The 19,129-nt window shown below is 35.0% G+C and overlaps 1 protein-coding gene across 6 annotated transcripts in view; it reads left to right on the forward strand.

The window, feature by feature from the left end:
* Positions 1-19,129, forward strand: part of SENP6 (SUMO specific peptidase 6) — a 112,060-nt gene that overhangs the window by 73,758 nt on the left and 19,173 nt on the right. For all 6 annotated transcript variants that reach the window (XM_024576681.4, XM_053913517.2, XM_024576679.4 and 3 more), the window contains 7 exons: positions 5,130-5,163; positions 5,572-5,766; positions 6,806-7,032; positions 8,580-8,689; positions 8,807-8,923; positions 16,661-16,783; positions 18,046-18,138. In XM_024576681.4, the coding sequence (XP_024432449.2) occupies positions 5,130-5,163; positions 5,572-5,766; positions 6,806-7,032; positions 8,580-8,689; positions 8,807-8,923; positions 16,661-16,783; positions 18,046-18,138 (899 nt within the window). The remainder of the gene's footprint in view (positions 1-5,129; positions 5,164-5,571; positions 5,767-6,805; positions 7,033-8,579; positions 8,690-8,806; positions 8,924-16,660; positions 16,784-18,045; positions 18,139-19,129) is intronic.

The following is a 19,129-nucleotide window of genomic DNA, read 5'->3' on the forward strand; positions in this document are numbered from 1 at the left end:
TTATGGTAAATAATAGCTATTTATTTTCTAGGATTCATGATTCTGGGATAAATATAATCAAAAGGGGCCAAAAAACTTTGTAGGTTAGTTTATAGTGGAAAATGAAATGTGGACCTGATTTCTTATGAGAGAAAAGCTATATGAGAAACCAGCATTTTTTCTTTTTCATCAAAAAACTGTAGTTTCTCACGATTTCATAACTAGAATGTTAAGTACTCCAGAGAGTTAAGGCAAATTATATGTAGATTATTCATTATTGCTCAATAACATTGTTACTTATCAAGGTTTTCAGGGATTTATGAAGCTTCTGTTTTGTTTTAAGCCTTCATGCTACAGATTATCTTTACAGGTACTGTCAGGTAACGAAATGTTTTTCTGTGTGTCTATACTTATGAAATTTCCAGGGAAACCATGTAAGTTTTATGGTTCTTTCCCCCATATTATTTAGACCATCATTATTCAGAACTCCTTGGTATGATAATTAAGGGTGATAATTTAGACATTTAGTTGAAAGTTGCATAGTCTCAAGGCTATCTAACAAGAACTACATGAAAATTTGAATGAATTTTTTTACATGAAAGTTACAGATTAGTACATATATGATCTGGTGAAGAAAAACTAACTGTGAATTTCCTTTATGAAATAAAAGGCAGGCCCTTACTAGTGTGGCTAAGTTGGTTGGGCGTCATCCCAAAAATCAAAGGGTCACTGTGGGTTTGTGGGTTTGGTCCCGGTTGGGGCCACAAGAGACAACCAAACAATGATTGAATGTTTCTCATGTACATGTTTCTCTCCCTTGTCCATGTTTCTCTCTCTCTCTCCCTCTGCCCCCTTTTTCAATAAATAAATAAAGTCTAACAAAACAAAAGAAATAAAAGGCAGTGTGTGTAATATAAAATCTGTTAATATAGGTTTCTTTTTAAAATTAAAATACTAAATGAAATATTTTAGCCAACAAATAGTTGTGCATATATGTGCAAGTTTGTAATCTGTTATTAACTTTCCTTGTACCATGGCATTTTCCTAAAGAACATTTTTGATAAGGTATAGTGGATCTGTAATTTCTTCAGATAGTGTATATTAAAAGGTGATTTGACATTTTCTTTTTGAACATAATTTTCTTTATGTTTTGCAGTGAAATGATTTATCTGCCATGTCATTATTAATCTGAGAAACAGATTTTAAATATTTTTTGTTTTAAATGTTTTATTAGATTTTGTGGCCATTTATTATCAGGTAAATTAATTATTTTAAATTCACTCAGTGTTACAGTTGGCACCATCTAGAAGTACCAATTTTATTTAAAAGTAAATATTTTTATTTAACAAGAAAATGAATTACTAAAAATACCATATAATAATTAACAGTTAGATATAATTTAGTTACACACATTTTTAAATGGGAAATATCTCATACAACAATTTTATTCAAATGCCCCCACTTTAGTGTTTATATCTTATTGCTACTTTTTGAGTCATCTAACATACTTTTCTAAAGCTATAACTTTAGTTTCTGTATCTCCAGTTAACATGGTGCTTTCCAGTGAAACCAATTAATGTATAACTTTTAAACATGATATTCAGAATATGTGTTTGGTGAAATTCTAGAATTTGCAGTTGTTGTAATTATAAATTTGTTTCACATTTTCTTGCTTCCTTTTTTTTTATTATGAGAATTTTTAAACAGAAGAGTTGAAAGAATTTTACAGTAAACATTCAGAAACTCCCAACTAGATTCTGTCATTGGCATTTTACTAAATTTGCTTTTTTTTTTAAGTATATTTTTATTGATTATGCTGTTACAGTTGTCCCAATTTTTCCCCCTTTGCCACCCCTCTGCCTGGTATCCCCTTTCCCTCCAGCAACCTCCACCCCCTTAGTTCAGGTCCATGGATTGTGCACGTAAGTTCTGTGGCTTCTCCATTGCCTGTACTGTTCTTACAATCCCTTTTTCTATTTTGTACTTAACCCGATTATGCTTCTAAATACTTATACCTTTTCCCCCCCCTCCCTCTTCCCCCTTCCCGCTGATAACCCTCCAGATGATCTCCATATCTATGATTCTATTCCTATTCTACTTGTTTGCTTAGTTTATTTTTGTTTTATAGACTCAGTTGTTGATAGTTGTGAGTTTGTTGTCATTTCAATGTCCTTACTTTTGATCTTCTTTTTCTTAAATAAGACTCTTTAACTTTTCATATAATAAGGGCTTTGTGATGATGAACTCCTTTAGCTTTACCCTGCCTGGGAAGCACTTTATCTGTCTTTCCATTCTAAATGATAGCTTTGCTGGTTAGAGTAATCTTGGTTGTACGTCCTCGCTTTTCATCACTTTGTATGCTTCTTGCCAGTTGCTTCTTGCTAGTCCCTTCTTGCCTGCAAAGTTTCTTTTGAGAAATCAATTGATAGTCTTATGGGAAATCCTTTGCAGATTACTCTTTGCCTTTCTCTTGCTGCTTTTAAGATTCTCTCTTTATCCATAACCTCTGGCATTTTAATTATGATGTGTCTTGGTGTGGACCTCTTTGGATCCAACTTGTTTGGGCCTCTCTGAGCTTCCTGGACTTGTATGTCTGTTTCCTTTCCCAAATTAGAAAAGTTTTCTTTCATTATTTTTTCAAATAAGTTTTCAATTTCTTGCTCTTCCTCTTTTCCTTCTGCCACCCCTATAATTCATATGTTGGCACTTTTGGAGATGTCCCAGTCTTCTTAAACTCTCTTTGTATTTTTTTAATTCTTGTTTCTTCATTTTGTTGTGGTCAAATGTTTATTTCTTCCTTATGTTCCAAATTGTTGATTTGAATTCCAGCGTCCTTCCCTTCGCTGTTGGTTTCCTGTGGACTTTTCTTTATTTCCCTTAGTATAGCTTTCATTTCTTCCCTTATGCTTTTGCTGTAATCAATGAGATCTTTGAGCATTCTGATCACCTGTGTTTGAACTCTGTGTCTGGTAGGTTGGCTATCTCCAAACTGCTTAGTTCTTTTTCTCGGGTTCTGTTCTATTCCTTCATTCAGGCCATATTTCTTTGCTGATTTTGGTAGCCTCCCTGTGTCTGTGTACTAGGTAGAGCCTCTTTGATTTCCTGTCTTAGAGCACCTTGTTAAGTTGTTTGGGGCAGAGCCTTGGGTATTCACCAGGGCAGGGCACCCTGCTTTGTGACTCTGTGTGTGGGGGAGAAGAGTCAAAAGGGGCCAGTGCCACTGCTGGCTGAATTCTGGGGGCTTGCCTGGCACTTGCCCGTTTCCAGTCACTTCACTCACTTCTTGTATGCAACTGTCACCCCTCCAGCTGTTATCCTGGTTGTGGCTCCCAGTGTGGGTGGGTTTACATACATTCTGGGCTCTCTTGAGAAACTGTTGGTTTCGTCCACTGCCCCAATCTTCATTGGGTTTACAGCCAGAAGTTATGAAGCCTTATTTTTCCCTGATGCTGGAATGCTGGGCTGTGTGGTCTGGCCTGGGAAGGCTCACAAGGTGTCTCCATGAGGTGGACTTTTATCCACCTTACGTGAAGGTGGGACCATATGTTCAGCCAGCTGCCACCTTGATTCGCTGCCTCTGGCTTGGAGCTGCCACACCATTTCCTCCCTGCCCTGATTCCACATCTCTACCCCTCGTACCCGTCTGGTTGGATATAGCTTCTTTAAATCCTTGGTTGTCAGACTTCCATACAGTTCTGGGTGTTTTTCTGGCACTTCTGGGTGTTTTTCATTTTTAAATTAGTTGTGTTCTGTCTTAGGGTTGTGCAGTGAGGTGAAGCATGTCCACCTACACCTCCATCTTGACCAGAAGCCCCAGTTTTGTTTTTCATGTATATATTCAGCTTATTTTTTAATGCATTTTGAATTTCTTGCCTCCTTTGATTCTTTTAACTTATGTAAACATGCAAAGTGATTATTCATTCAGGGTATATCAGGCTTAACATGTCTCCTCCACATTAAAATAGTTAGAAAATTATCCTTTTATGACATTACCACCAATAATAACTGATTTAGGCAAGATGTTTCATATATGTTAAAATCATTGGGTGAAAGGTTATTAAGAAACAGGATATTCACAAGCATTTAAGTGTCTCTCCATTGATTATCATTTAATTAAAAGGGAAAAATATATCTTTACAGTAGAAAGACCTGGCACACTGTTTTCAAGTGATTAAGCTTGTATCAGTAGTGGGGCTGCCTGACATCATGTCCACTTTGATGCAGTCCAGGATGTTGTACAGTTTGCAGAACCAAACCTAGATTTTTCAAAGGCTGTGTCATGAAGAACAGGGGGGAGATGTCTTTCTGGTCCAGACAAGAGTAGACAAAAGAGGGTAATGTAATGTTACCTTGAAAGAATCATCAACTGGAGAAAGGCTAAGGTAGCAGTAAAAGACAATTTTGAGCAGTTGAGGAAATTTGAGTATGAACTCAGTTTAAGTATGAACTGAACTGTTTCATACTTATGTTGAATGTTATGTTGAACTGTATGTTGAATGAAGTTATTTTGATTTTCTTAGATGTTGTAATGAACCTCTGCCTTCATGCTGATTCAGCAAAAAGGAAATGACTATATACATAGATAAAATGAGTAGGTGTTGCAAGATATTAACAGTGAATCTGGATAATGGTACTCAGGTGTTTATTTTAATATTCTGTCAACTTTTTTTTGAAGTTAAGAGAAATAAATCAATAGTATAAGAATGTTCTCAGTACTTGAATAAAAAAGATGAAGCCTATCTCTGGCCAGTGTGGTTCAGTTGGTTGGAGCATCATCGTCCCATAAACTGAAAGGTTGCAGGTTTGATTCCTGGTCAGGACATGTGCCTATGTTGCAGGTTTGGCCCCCTTTCGGGGCATGTATGAGGGCAACCTATCGATGTTTCCTTCTTTCACTCACTCTCTTTCCCTCTCTCTAAAATCAATAAGCATGTCTTCAGGTGAGGATTTAAAAAAAAAGATGAAGCCTACCATTCTTTACCTGTCTGAGATAATTTAGGAGTGAGGAAGATATTTTATATTTAAGCACATGGTAGATAATTCAGTTCTGCCCTCTGTAATCTGAGTACCAAATAGTATGTCATATAGGGTTTTTGTAGAAAAATCTTCATAAATATAGATTGGCACTAATTTGTCCTATTTTTTTTTAGTTGTGTTTAGATTTTATCAAGATACAGCTAGAAGGTAAGCTATTATATGTCTTCTTACTTAAGCTTTGTTTATATTAAAGCACTTTACAGGAGTAAAAGATTAAATGGTATTCATAGAATTCATTAAGATGATTAGTTATCACATATATTTTCTTAACAAAAGGCATATCTTAATAGTGTAATTTCACTTGTAACATCATAAAACCTATCTTTAATTTTGCAAGTATACTTTATTGGAAACCTCTTTTCATTTGGGAAAAATGTAGAAGCTTCTTTAAGATAGTTATAAAGATTTTTCTTCATTTCCCACTATAAGTTACTATTTACAGAGTATAATAAATGTATTTAAATTTAAACTTGTATTTTCTTATACTTTCCTTTATTTATGATTTTCCCATTTTAAGAATGGATTTGTTTTCCAATTCTATTTGTTTTCCTCCAGAACCAGAAAATGATCCTGTAGGGATTACTTTAAATACCTCTGATCTAACTAAATGTGAATGCTGTAACGTCCGAAAATTACCAGTAGTGTTTCTTCAGACAGTACCAGCAGTTTATCAAAAACTGAGCATGCAACTACAAATGAATATGGAGGATAAAGTTTGGAATGATTGTAAAGGAGTAAATAAGTTTACAAGTAAGTTATATAGAATGGATTATAATACGTACAATTCATTGAATAGTGAAATGTGAAGGTACTTTGCTAGATCCCGTAGATGTATATTATATTATGTTCTAGTCCCTATAGGGACTTTCTAAGATAGATATTACTTTTCCCATTTTACAGCTGAGGAAAGCCCATAAAATGGAAGGTCTGAGGATAAAACACAGCAAGTTTTCAGAGTGGTTAGAACTCAAAAAGTCTGCACTCTTTAATACTGTATTATATGAGTAAAATGATTTAAAAATTTTTAAGTAAGTTTACTTTCAGTATTATTTTGCATTGGGTTCAGATGTAGAGCATAGGGGTTAGATAAAATGATTTTTTTTAATGTACTGATAGGTGCTAAGTGTAAATCAGTCATATAAATCTGGAATCCTTGACAATTAGCCTGAATAGGAAGTTCACAAGTTTGTAGAATTTTTCTTCAATTGCTATAATAAATGATATGGTTCTCCAGTTTGTTTCTATTCACCTCTATCATTTATGGCATAGCATGACCAGTTATAAAATAAATACTTTTCAGCAGTAATTGCTGCTTCAGCTTAATTATGAATAAATGATAACTACTAGTGAAGCTGCTAGAGTTGGCCCATTTCTTAATAGCAGTGTTGACAGTCAAATTCTCTAGAGATACTATACTATCAGTTCACTTGGAAATTTCTTAATTGTGTTTGACAAAAATATTAATTGATATGTATTTAAAACTACAAATATATTTAGGATACTATTAAATGAAGTAAATTAGTTATACCCATGAATAGATTTGGTTTTCAGCTGCTGCTAGAGTAATGTGTTCTGATTCCTTTGTCTTCATAACTTAGGTTACAGGTAACACTGTCACTGGTCTTTATTTCATATTTATTGAAAATCCACTGTATGCCAAACATTGTTTTGAACATCGATACCAGGATTTCTGGTGATGTTATTGGAATAACTAGTTGTTACTACTTTTCTAATAGCTTCCTATTTACTTATTTTTTTTTCTTCTAAACTTATACTGATTTCTTTTCAGATTTGGAAGGACAATATATAATTTTAATTTTTCAAAATGGCCTTGATCACCAAACAAATGCGGCATTTGAAAGTATCATTACTGCAATTGGTAAAAAGAATAATGTATCCAATTTTTTTGCAAAAATTCTCTTTGAAGAAGCCAATAGCAGGCTTGTTGCCTGTACAAGAACCTATGAAGAGAGTATCAAAGGAAGTTGTGTGCAAAAAGAAAACAAAATTAAAAATGTAATTATGTTTTTTTAATTTTTAAAAATACAATCTTGTAGCTTTAAATGGAAATATGTTTCATTGTAATATTCATTTCAGGGTTAGATTCTCTTTATTCCCATTTCAGAATTATTTGCTTTTATATGTAATTTGTAAGTTGTTTTGTGTTAAAATATAACAGTGAATAAGTGACTTAAGAAACAAATAGTATTTGACACAGGTCTCAGAAGCATTTTTAGTTCCTTTCCACACTCTATTTTTTGTCTTTACTTTTCATCTCTTTTTCTCTCACTTTCAGCATACACTTATAAACACTACTACATTCCAGTCTTTTCTTACCCTCTTTCTTAAATTTGCTGGTGGTTCCCAGTGATGCCATTGGCTTCAGTACAAACAAAGGACTTTTGGTCCCTGATGTATTTATATGTAACATATACATACATGGTTGAAAACTTGGGACGTAAAGAATACCTCCCATACTGACTCTCAGCACATGTAGCTAATTTTAGAATAAGTAATATAGTAGGTAACTCTGAAGTCACCTGAACCAAAGGCCACAGTACTATTGTAATATGTAATATAATGTTAAATAGTACAAATATAACTTAAATACTCTATAAACTTGTCCCCTACCACAGTAGCTAAATTTTACTGACTTAATTTATTAGGAACACTTAAAGTCTTTCAACCTGGCCTCATCAGAGAGGAGCTATTCATACAGTTAGTGGGTTGAGGAAAAAATCAGAAGAAGGAAGGGGAGTCATTCTCCTCCTTTTGCAGAATTCTCTGTAGGAGATAATTTCAGAGGAAAAAAGAGCTCTTCCTTCACTCGGGACTGAAGCTCATTTGACTGTGTTCCCTCAGCCTCTGCGCTCATACAGTATGGATTGCCTAGCCACTGAACTTAGGTAGGCCTCCACTGCTAGAAGAAAAAAATACTGCATCTGTTCTTTGGATTCTATTAATATAATCTAATTTATTATAGGTGGTAGAGATTTTAGAGAGACAAGATACCAAAAATAATTGTTACAAATATTGAAGAGTATTACTGAACCAGAAGTTACAGATTTTTTAAAAAAGTGGACCCTAGTTTTTCCTGTTCATTATTTTAACTTAAACTTTTTCCATACTTTTTTCATATTTTAATTGAAATAAGCCAGGTGGTAAAAGACAAACCATATGATCTCACCTATAAGTGGAATCTAATCAACAAAACAAACAAGTGAGCAAAATATACTAGAGACATGGAAATAAAGAACAAACTGACAGTGATCAGAGGGTAACGGGGAGGAAGATAATGAGGGAAAGAAAGGGAAGGGTCAAGTCAAGGAACATGTATGAAGGACCCTTGGACAAAGACCACAGAGTGGGGGGAGGATTGAATGTGGGATGTGGGGTGTGGGTAGGGCACGGGACAGTAGTGGGGGGAAAATAGGGACAACTGTAATTGAACAACAATAAAAAATAAAAAACTTTTAAAAAGCATCCTTGCTTTTTGCTTGCTATTTTTGTTGAAAACCTTTCCAGCTGATTTTGTGAATTAGTTATTTAATTTCCTTTTCCAGGTGCCCCTGGAATCTAAAATGCAACTTAAAAGCAAACAAGAATTCCAGTTTTTTGATGATGAAGAAGAAACTGGAGAGAGTCACACCATCTTCATGGGCCCTGTAGAAAAGTGAGAGAATTCCTTTACATTTGCAACACTCTTAAATTTCTTTTCCGTTTTATTACATTGTAATTATATATACATATATATTTGATAATCTGCTTTTTAAAAAAATTTTTGTTACAGATTGATAGTGTATCCACCACCTCCAGCTAAGGGAGGTATCTCCGTTACTAATGAGGACCTGCACTGTCTAAGTGAAGGAGAATTTTTAAATGATGTTATTATAGACTTTTATTTGAAGTAAGTTAATTTTCTACTAACCTTTTAGTGAATCTTTAACATTTTATAATATATATCTTTGTTTTCTAGAGTCAGAACAGTTTGGGATTTGAATTTCATCATTGCCACTTAGCGTGGGAAGTTATTTAATGTCTCTATCTGTACTTCCTCATTTTAAAAATGAAGAGAATAATGATATCTAAAAGGGTTATAAGGCTTCAATAATACAATACATGTTAAGCGTTAGGAGAAATCTCTGGCACATGCAAAGTGTTCTTAAGTGATAGCTTATTATGTTGTTATTTTTACGATATTTTAAGCCTTTAAAAATTGTTACTACCCTAGGTTAGGCAAACATTATTTGAGCAAGCACAAAATTATGATTTTACTTATTTCCTTTAGTAAATGTTCACCAACTACCAGCTATGTACCAAGCCTTGTGTTAGAAGTTTATGGTCTTGTAGGGAACACAAATATGGGACTAAAGCATTGATAGAAGACACAGTAGAAAAAGAATTCTTCATTTTTTTTTTTTTTGATGTTGGGAAATACGAGAGACCAAGAAGCTTTCCTGGAAGAGCTTACATCATGACCTAGTATACACATGCATATACATGTATGTGCAGTGTGTTTGTACATGTATAAATTTGTATGTGTTTACTGGTTTGTGATATAAAATGGTATACATATGAAACAAAACTACTTAAGTATCAGTGTGCCTGGTGTTCTCCAATGCTTTGTTCATTCAAATGTATTTCATAGAACAAAACAATTTTTTAAAAAAATCTTGATTGTTGAAAGCTGCTGAATGATTTTATAGCTTATTAGTGATTGCAATCCATTGTTCCAGGAAAGAATACATTGTTATAAAGAGTGATAGTTTTGATTAAGAAGTGATATCATAATTGGGTTTCCTTCAGATCATTTTGACAAAGTTTTTTATTGTGGACATCTAGATGGGAAATGATTTAAAGAATGTTAATTAAAGTGATACGAGCCTAATTAAGTCATTTTAGTTTGAGTAAAGAGGAAATAATGAAATATTTTAAGAGGTAGAGCTGTTTAGCAGGACTCCAGGCCTTAATGAATGGATGTTAAGACAGATAGAAATGGGTGCCAAATAACTCCTAGTTTTCTAACTAGGAGACCTGCTAAATGATTTTGCCACTAACTGAAGCAATGAAGCAGAAGCAGAATAGGTTTGGGTTGGGGAGGGGGAGATAATCTTTTTAGGTGTCTGATACAATAAAAGGGACAGTATCAATAAATAGTTGACTATATGGTTCTGGATGTCAGTTGAGTTCTGGCTTGGAGACATATAGTTAGGAGGCTTTACTTTGCAAGTAGTAGTTTAATTATGAGAATCGATCAAATTTTCTAGGTAGAGATATAAAATGAGAAAAAGAGCTATAAAGACAGAACCTGGAGAGTAGATTTAGATAAACAGGGGAAGAAAGCTCCCATGAATAAATTCTGAAGGTAGTTGAGAGGTAAGAAGAAAAAATCCAGAGAGACTGATGATAAAATTGAAGGGAGGTGAAAGCTTTAAAGGAGAATACATTTAGTGGTATCCGTACAGTAGAGGTCAAGGCAATAAATGCTAAGTAACTTTGCAGTGACCCTAAGCTAACTGGAATCCACTGTAGAACCAGACTTCACCCTAGTCAATGGGGTAATGAGATATTCTTTCCAATCTCCATCTGGTAGAGGGAGTACCAGTGGAGGCCTAGTGGGAAGTCTTCCACCCCTATTCATCAGTAACATGGAGCCCATCCAGGTTAATAGTGGCCTAGTACAGAACCTGAATCTCCACCCCCAACCTGGCAGTAATGAGGTGGTGCCCACTTCAAACATTGGAGTGTGTGCCAGGGAAAGCCTGGTTAAACACAAAAATTAAATGAGATTCAGGGTCTTAGAATACTCAAAATGTTCTGATTTTAATTTAAAATTAATTTTCTTACCAAGAACCACAGAGATTTCAAACTGAATGAGGAAAGACAACCAATAAATAGTCAACACTGAGATAGCATAGGTATTAGAATTATCTGACAAAGATTAGAAACCATCCATCATAAAATTTTTAAAAAATATTTATTAATTTTTATTTTTTAATATATTTATTGATTATGATATTACAGTTGTCCCATTTCCTCCCCCCACTCCACTCCATCCTGCCCACCCACTCCCTCCCACATTCCCCCCTTTAGTTCATGTCCATGGGTCATACTTATAAGTTCTTTGGCTTCTACATTTCCTACACTATTCTTACCCTCCCCCTGTCTATTTTCCACCTATCATCTATGCAACTTATTCTCTGTACCTTTCCCCCCCTCTCCCCCTCCCACTCCCCTATTGACAACCCTCCATGTGATCTCCATCTCTATGGTTCTGTTCCTGTTCTAGTTGTTTGCCTAGTTTGCTCTTGTTTTGGTTTTAGGTGTGTTTGTTAATAGCTGTGAGTTTGCTGTCATTTTTACTGTTCATATTTTTGATCTTCTTTTTCTTAGGTAATTTCCTTTAACATTTCATATAATAAGGGCTTGGTGATGATGAACTTCTTTAACTTGACCTTATCTGAGAAGCGCTTGATCTTCTCTTCCATTCTAAATGATAGCTTTGCTGGATAGAGTAATCTTGGATGTAGGTCCTTGCGTTTCATGACTTGGAATACTTCTTTCCAGCCCCTTCTTGCCTGTAAGGTCTCTTTGGAGAAATCAGCTGACAGTCTTATGGGAACTCCTTTTTAGGTCGCTGTCTCCTTTTCTCTTGCTGCTTCTAAGATTCTCTCCTTCTGTTTCATCTTGGGGGATGTAATTTTGATGTGCCTTGTTGTGTTCCTCCTTGGGTCCAGCTTCTTTGGGACTCTCTGAGCTTCCTGGACTTCCTGGAAGTCTATTTCCTTTGCCAGATTAGGGAAGTTCTCCTCCATTATTTGTTCAAATAAGCTTTCAATTTCTTGTTCTTCCTCTTCTCCTTCTGGCACCCCTGTAATTCGGATGTTGGAACGTTTCAAGATGTCCTGGAGGTTCCTAAGCCTCTCCTCATTTTTCCGAATTCTTGTTTCTTCATTCTTTTCTGGTGGGATGTTTCTTTCTTCCTTCTGGTCCACACCATTGATTTGAGTCCCAGTTTCCTTCCCATCACTATTGGTTCCCTGTACATTTTCCTTTGTTTCTCTTGGCATAGGCTTCATTTTTTCATCTACTTTTCAAACAAATTCAACCAATTCTGTGAACATCTTGATAACCAGTGTTTTGAACTGTGAATCTGATAGGTTGGCTATCTGTTTGCTGCTTAGTTGAATTTTTTCTGGAGCTTTGAAGTGTTGTGTCATTTGGGCCATTTTTTGTTTGTTTGTTTGTCTTGGCGAGTCTGTTACTTAAAGGGGCAGAACCTTAGGTGTTCCCGGGGCAGGGTAATGCTGGTTGCTGCGCTGTGACGCTGTATGTGGGGGAGGGGCCGAGAGGGAGCATTGGCACTCGCTCCACTCTCCACTGCACCTCAATCTTTCACTCCGCTACCCACAATCAAACTGGGCCCCTCTGGTGCTGGTTCCCGAGTGGGTGGGCTTGTGCACACCCTAGGCCCCTGTGGGTCTCTCCAACGACCTCTCCTGTGAGGCTGGGAGTCTCTCCTGCTGCCGCCCCAACCCCCACGGGCTCTTTCAATCAGAGGTTTGAGGTTTTATTTCCCCGCGCTGGAGCCCTGGGTTGCGTGGTCTGCTTCGCTCCCCGCCGTTTTTCCGGTTTATCTGTGCGCGAATGTGGGGCCGCCGGGTGCTACTCACTGCTCTGCCTGCCCGTTCTCCGCCACTCTGAGTCCGGCCCTCTCGGTTTATCTGTGTGCGAATGTGGGGCTGCAGGGTCTGCTAGTGGTCAGACTGCCTGCCCTGTTGGTCCCACACTCCGCCAGTCTCGGTCCTGCCACGGCAACGCGAGTCCTCTCCGCCCCGGCTGCCCGTCTCCACCCCTCCTACCGGTCTGGATGAATGTTTATTTTTTATTTCCTTGGTGTCGGACTTCCTTGCCGCTCGATTTTCTGTCAGTTCTGGTTGTGCGAGGAGGCGCAGTGTTTCTACCTACGCCGCCATCTTGGTTCTCGTCCATAAAAATTTTTAAAGAACAATTACGAACTCGTGAAACTTTTTGGCAGAGTGGATTAAACAACACAGCCCAACTACGTCCTATCTACCAAAAGCCACACTTAGAAGATAGTAATGCAAATAAGTTGAAATGAAAAGGATGGAAAAAGATATAGCATGCAAGTATTAAAAGAAAGCAGGAGTTACTATATTAATATCAGATAAAATAAGCTTCAGAGCAAAGACAATTAATTACCAGGGATAGAGAGGGACATTATATAGTGATAAGTGAGTGAATCCACCAAGAAGACTTAGCAGTCCTTATTGTGTATGTGGCATACAACAGAGCTACAAAATATGTGAACCAAAAACAGATAGATCTAAAAGGTAAGAAGGTAAGAAACAGAAAAATCCACAAATATAGCTGGAGACTTTAATTCCCCTCTCTGAACACATAAAAGACTGTGACAACACCATCAACCAACAGGATTTACCTAACATCAAGGAGTGATGCTGTATTCCTATTTATGTTAACTACAACTCCTTTCAAAGACACTACTTTTCCTTTTGAAGAGTTGATGGTAATGGAATATGTTTCAGTAAATTATAAATGTGTCATAGAATTGCTGGCAAGAGAAACTGCTTTAGATTTTCAATGCCTAATTTGCAGATGTAGATCCCTTTGAGACCTAACATTTAATGACAAGTTCAAAGTTCTTAATACCTAAATCAAAAGATGTTATTTCATACAAATGACCAACAAGGATATGAAAAGATCCTCAATGTTATTAATCATCACAGAAATATAAATCAAAACCAAAATGAATGTGTACAAATGGCACTCTTTGTACTGCTGGTAGGAGTGTAAAATGGCACAGCCAATACTGAAAACAGTATGGTGGTTTCTCAAAAAATTAAAAATAAACTAGCATCATATGATCTAACAACCCCATGTCTGGGTATATGTCTAAGAGAATTGAAAGTAGGGTTTCAAAGAGATATTTGCACACCCATGTTTATAATCACACTTATTCATAATAGTCAATGTAGAAGCAACCCAAACTGTCCAATGATAGGTGGGTAGGTAAATAAAATGTGACATATACATACAATGCAATATTATTCTTCCTTAAAAAAGAAGGAAACCTATCACATGCTACAACATGGATGAATCTGGAAAATATTATGTAAAGTGAAGTAAGCCAGAACAAAAATACAAATACTGTATAGTTACACTTGGGTAACTGAAGTAGTCAAATTCATAGAAAATGAAAGTAAATAGCGGTTACCAGGCACAGGGAATTATTATTTAATGGATATAGAGTTTAAGGTTTGCAAGTTAAAAAAGGTCTGGAGATTGGGAATATACTTAACACTACTGAACCGTACACTTAAAAATGGTTAAGATTGGAAATTTTATGTATTTTTTCATAATTAAAAAAGTATTATCTCAATCCTACTATACACTTAAGAACTAAGCTATTGAAAAGTTTCAAGTGAATACATAAAACAACACTGCTGTTGTTGGATGAAGTATTCTGTGAATGTCAATTAGGTCAAGTTGTTTGATAGTGTATTCAACTCATCTTTGTCCTTAACTGATTTCTACATACTTAATTCTATCAATTATTGAGAAGGTTGGTGATCTCCAACTATAAGTATGAATTTGTCTATTTCTCATTTTAGGTCTGTGAGTTTTTCTCTTACATAGTTTGAGGCTGTCATTAGGCACACTTTCATGCCTCATTAGAGAAATGACCCCTTTATTAATGCAGTGTCCCTCTTTATTCTTGAAAATCTTCCTTACTCTTAAGCCCATTTTGTTCAAAATGAATATAGCTATTCTCACTTTCTTTTGGTTTATGTTTACATGGTATGTATTTCTTTACCTCTTTGCTTTTAACCTGTTTAAGTCTTTTTATTTAAAATACTTTCTCTTTTTTGAAATCAATAGGTAAATCTAGAAACTAAGTTGAACTCATACTTTGTTTATATTTTAGTTTATTCCATTTCACACTGAAATATATACTTTTTGCATTACAGTAGACATTTTATAATCATTTGTTTATACTCTTGAAATTCTTTATATTTTCAGGAGATCCCTTAACATTTTATGGTTACACTTAAAACAAATTTTATACAATAAACTTAATTAACTGCAAGTTCTGTCTTTTCTGATGCAAGTCAGTATTCCATATAAAAAACAAAAACGTAACAAAATCCATGCTTTAAAAAAATCAGTGTTATATTTGTCTTGTGACATTCTTAGAAGTGAATTTTAAAAAGGAAAATTTTTTTAAACTTCACTATTAAAATCAGTTATTTGGCTGCTACCAAAGCTACTCATTCTTTTCTATTTCTAACTCTACAGGTTACAAACAAACTTTTAAACAAGATTTACCAATATTATAAGAAGTAGAAGGGCACCCAATGTTAATAAAATGCAGAAAAGAATTACTTTAATAAAAATTACGTTCAAAGAGTTTTAGAGTAACCTTAAAATCATTTTTTAATTTCATCCTATAGTTAAAGAAGTACAATTTGATTGTTAGATTGTCCAAGTGAACAGCTTCACCATGACATTCAATATTTAAATGATTTATACAAAAAATGCACCCAAATGGAAGAATTTCCCACAAGAGTTTTGTAATAAACTTGAATTTTCACTTTCATTCTAAAATAAGAGGTGTGGCCTTTCTAATTAAAGTTAATAGCTGTAACATATGTACATTAAAATGACAACTATATAGTCACAGAGATACCTGTGCATATATATATGATCAGAAAGACAAACTACCGGTAGTTACTTTAGGAGGCATGGTTTTGTTTACATACGAAGTTGAGAGGCAGTTTTCTTAAATCATAAATAACTTTACTTTTTTAAGTTGAATTATCCCTTTGTGTATTTGATTCAGTTTTACAAAGTATCCATAAAGTAAGTAGCATATAAAAATAATAGCTGTATTGGGATATAATGCATGTACCATACAATTCACTCATTTAAATTGTACAATTCTGTGGTTTTAGTATATCCAGACAATTGTGCAATCATCACCACAGTCAATATTAGAGTATTTAATCCCCTCAAAGAACCCCAGTACCCATTTAACAGTGACCCTTCATTTTCCTCTAACCTCAGTGCCAGCTCTAGGCAATCACCATTCTTTTTTCTGTCTCTATGGATTTGCATATTATGAACATTTCACATACTTGGAATTATACAACATGTGCTCCTCTGTGACTAGCTTCTTTCACTTAGCAAATGTTTTCAAGGTTCTTCTATGTTGCAGCATGTATCAGTACTTCATTTCTTTTTGTTGATGAATATATTTCATTGTGTCTATATCACATTTTATTTTTCCATTTATTAGTTGTTGAGCATTCCTGGCATTTCCACTTCATGGCTACGATAAATTATGTTGCTTTGAATGTTTGTGAATATGCCCTTATTTTAAAATATTAGATCTTTCAAATCACAGTGGTACTCACAAATACATTTTTCATTACTCAAGAATTATTTAGTAGTTATTGTCTAGAAGATAAAGTAAGGTTTGCTTCTTTCAGTTGTAAGAAATAGTGATTGATGGTGACTAAATAATTTAATCACTGCTTGACTATTCTTAGTGTTAGGTAAACTGTTAAATTCATTATATTGGAACTTTTTTTTTATAAAATAGATATTTGGTGCTTGAAAAACTGAAGAAAGAAGAAGCTGACCGAATTCATATATTCAGTTCTTTTTTCTATAAACGCCTTAATCAGAGAGAGAGGAGAAATCTTCATGAAACAACTAATCTATCGTAAGTCAAGCTCTTTGAAAATATTTAACAGATGTGTGTAACAAATCACTCAAAATTCATGTATTAAAAAATCACTTATATGTGTTGAGGCAACACAATTTGTTATCAGTTAGCAAAATCATAACATTGAATTGAATCCAGTATAAATGTGGATCAATATCCATAATACTCTTTTTTAAAAGTTTTTTCAATATCTATAATATTCTAAAGCCTTAAGAATACCTGGAATTAATAAAAGTTTTAGGTATAATGTTTAGCTCAGTATTTCCCAGTGTGCCTGGTGGTTTAAAAAAAAAATAACTTGGATACTTATTAAATACAGATTGCTCTGTTTTACCTAGACATTCAAGGCATACTATTTAAGACAGGAACCTGTAAATCTATACTGTTAATAGTTCCTTGGATGATTCTTCTCAGATAAGTTAAGGAAATACTATTCTACATATTAGACCTGAGTACTTTTGTTTATAATTCCTCTCCATATACTGATCATACCCAGTTCTAAAACTTTCTGGTAATTGGTCAAAAGATACACACAGAGAGTTGGTACATTTTTATCACGAGTGCTGTTAAATATCTTGAATTGATGGCTGCTGTGTATAATATAAATAGTACTATCCACTAGTTCAGTGATTCCTAATTTTGCATCTTAGAGTTGATGACATTGACATGGCTGTTGATTTTAGAGGGGAGAGGATGGGGGGAGAGAGAGAGGGAGAGAGAAACATCGATTGGTTACCTCTCATACGTGCCTGAACCAGGGACCAAACCTGCAACCTAGGCATGTGCCCTGACTGGGAGTTGAACCCATGATCTTTCATTTTAGGGGATGATGCTCCAACCAACTGAACCATACCAGCCTGTGTGATATTGATTGGTTTTGACCAATGGTCAGAATGGTCCTTCTTCATCATCTATAAGATAATACTTTTCTGCTCTCTTCTCCTCACTTACCATAGGTCGTGGTCTGATTTGCTTTTCAATATGGTTGCACATGCCAGTTTTGCAATAATAAACAATAGTAGCACTGGCTTACCCTAGCATGCAGTAACAGGAATTAAATGTCGTTCTTCCATATTCAGCGACGGGCAGTTTTACACCTTGCTAGCTCTATCTCAGATGTCTCTTTTCTTTCCTCAACTTGTTAAATCATCTTATGCAGCTGTTTGGTTTGTAAACATCTTAATATTCATAATTTGAAATTTGTTGCACATGTGCTGAAGCACTAGGAACATTTCAGAAGTATATCTCTTGTCTTACAGAATACAGCAAAAGCGGCATGGGAGAGTAAAAACATGGACCCGGCATGTAGATATCTTTGAGAAGGATTTTATTTTTGTACCACTTAATGAAGCGTGAGTAAGAATTCCCTTTCTGTAAATGTGGTGGCAATTTTTAGAAAATGTGTTTAGGATGTGAAGAATCCACTCATTTTTAAACTTCTTGAAATTTGTTATTATATCTATATTTATTCTGCTTATTTTATGAAATTAATGCAGTTTTCCAGTAAACAATGTAAGATATTAAATTTTACAAACAATAGACAAGAGATATTTCTAATTTTGTTTTATTGGTCAGTGTGGAATAATGTCATTTTTACAAAGTGGTGCTTGTGGTCTAGCAAAAGTTCTATAGAAAAAGCTACCTTATATAGGAACATAATTAGGTCCTGTAGAATAATCTGAATTTTTAGCTTAAGACATTTATTCTCTTAACCAAGAAGAAAAGATGGTTATATTGATGTCATTTTCTCAAGTTGAAAACCTTGCTGACTACTCAAAAAACTATTTTCTAACTAAAAAGGGGTGATTAAAAATATTTGTGTTATTTTTTTCCCCCAGTGGCTAGAGAGATGTCGATGTGTAGGATAGTATTATTATACAATTTAGATTTGAGTGTGTTTGTATTTCTTTTTTGTTGTTGTTTTCCTATGCCCTCCAGCCAAAGACCCCCAGGAGTATACCTGTAGTTGGATAACTTTGGGCATATTACTTGTATCAGAGGAAAACATATACTGTGGGCGCCCATGATGCTGCTCAGTGAAACTGTTTGAAAGAGCCTGTAGCAGAATTTTGGCTTTGATTTGGTGATATGGGGGAAGATCTAAGGAAGCAGTAGTTTGCTTGGATAAAGAAGTAGCAACCACTCACTTAGCAGAAAGGGGTATTTTGATATTTTTTGAGTTGTATTGTGACCTTGTCTGTCTCTGCTTAGACAAATTTTTGAAATGGCCTTGCTTTGTCTGATTTTATTATGGTTGCAGAGTAACATTGTCTGAAGTAGTATTCAGTGAGATTGTTTATGTCTAATAAGCCCCGCTGTGCCAGATTAGCTTCTGAATGTTTT

This window comes from Desmodus rotundus, chromosome 11 (assembly GCF_022682495.2).
Source record: "Desmodus rotundus isolate HL8 chromosome 11, HLdesRot8A.1, whole genome shotgun sequence".
Lineage (NCBI taxonomy): Eukaryota > Metazoa > Chordata > Mammalia > Chiroptera > Phyllostomidae > Desmodus > Desmodus rotundus.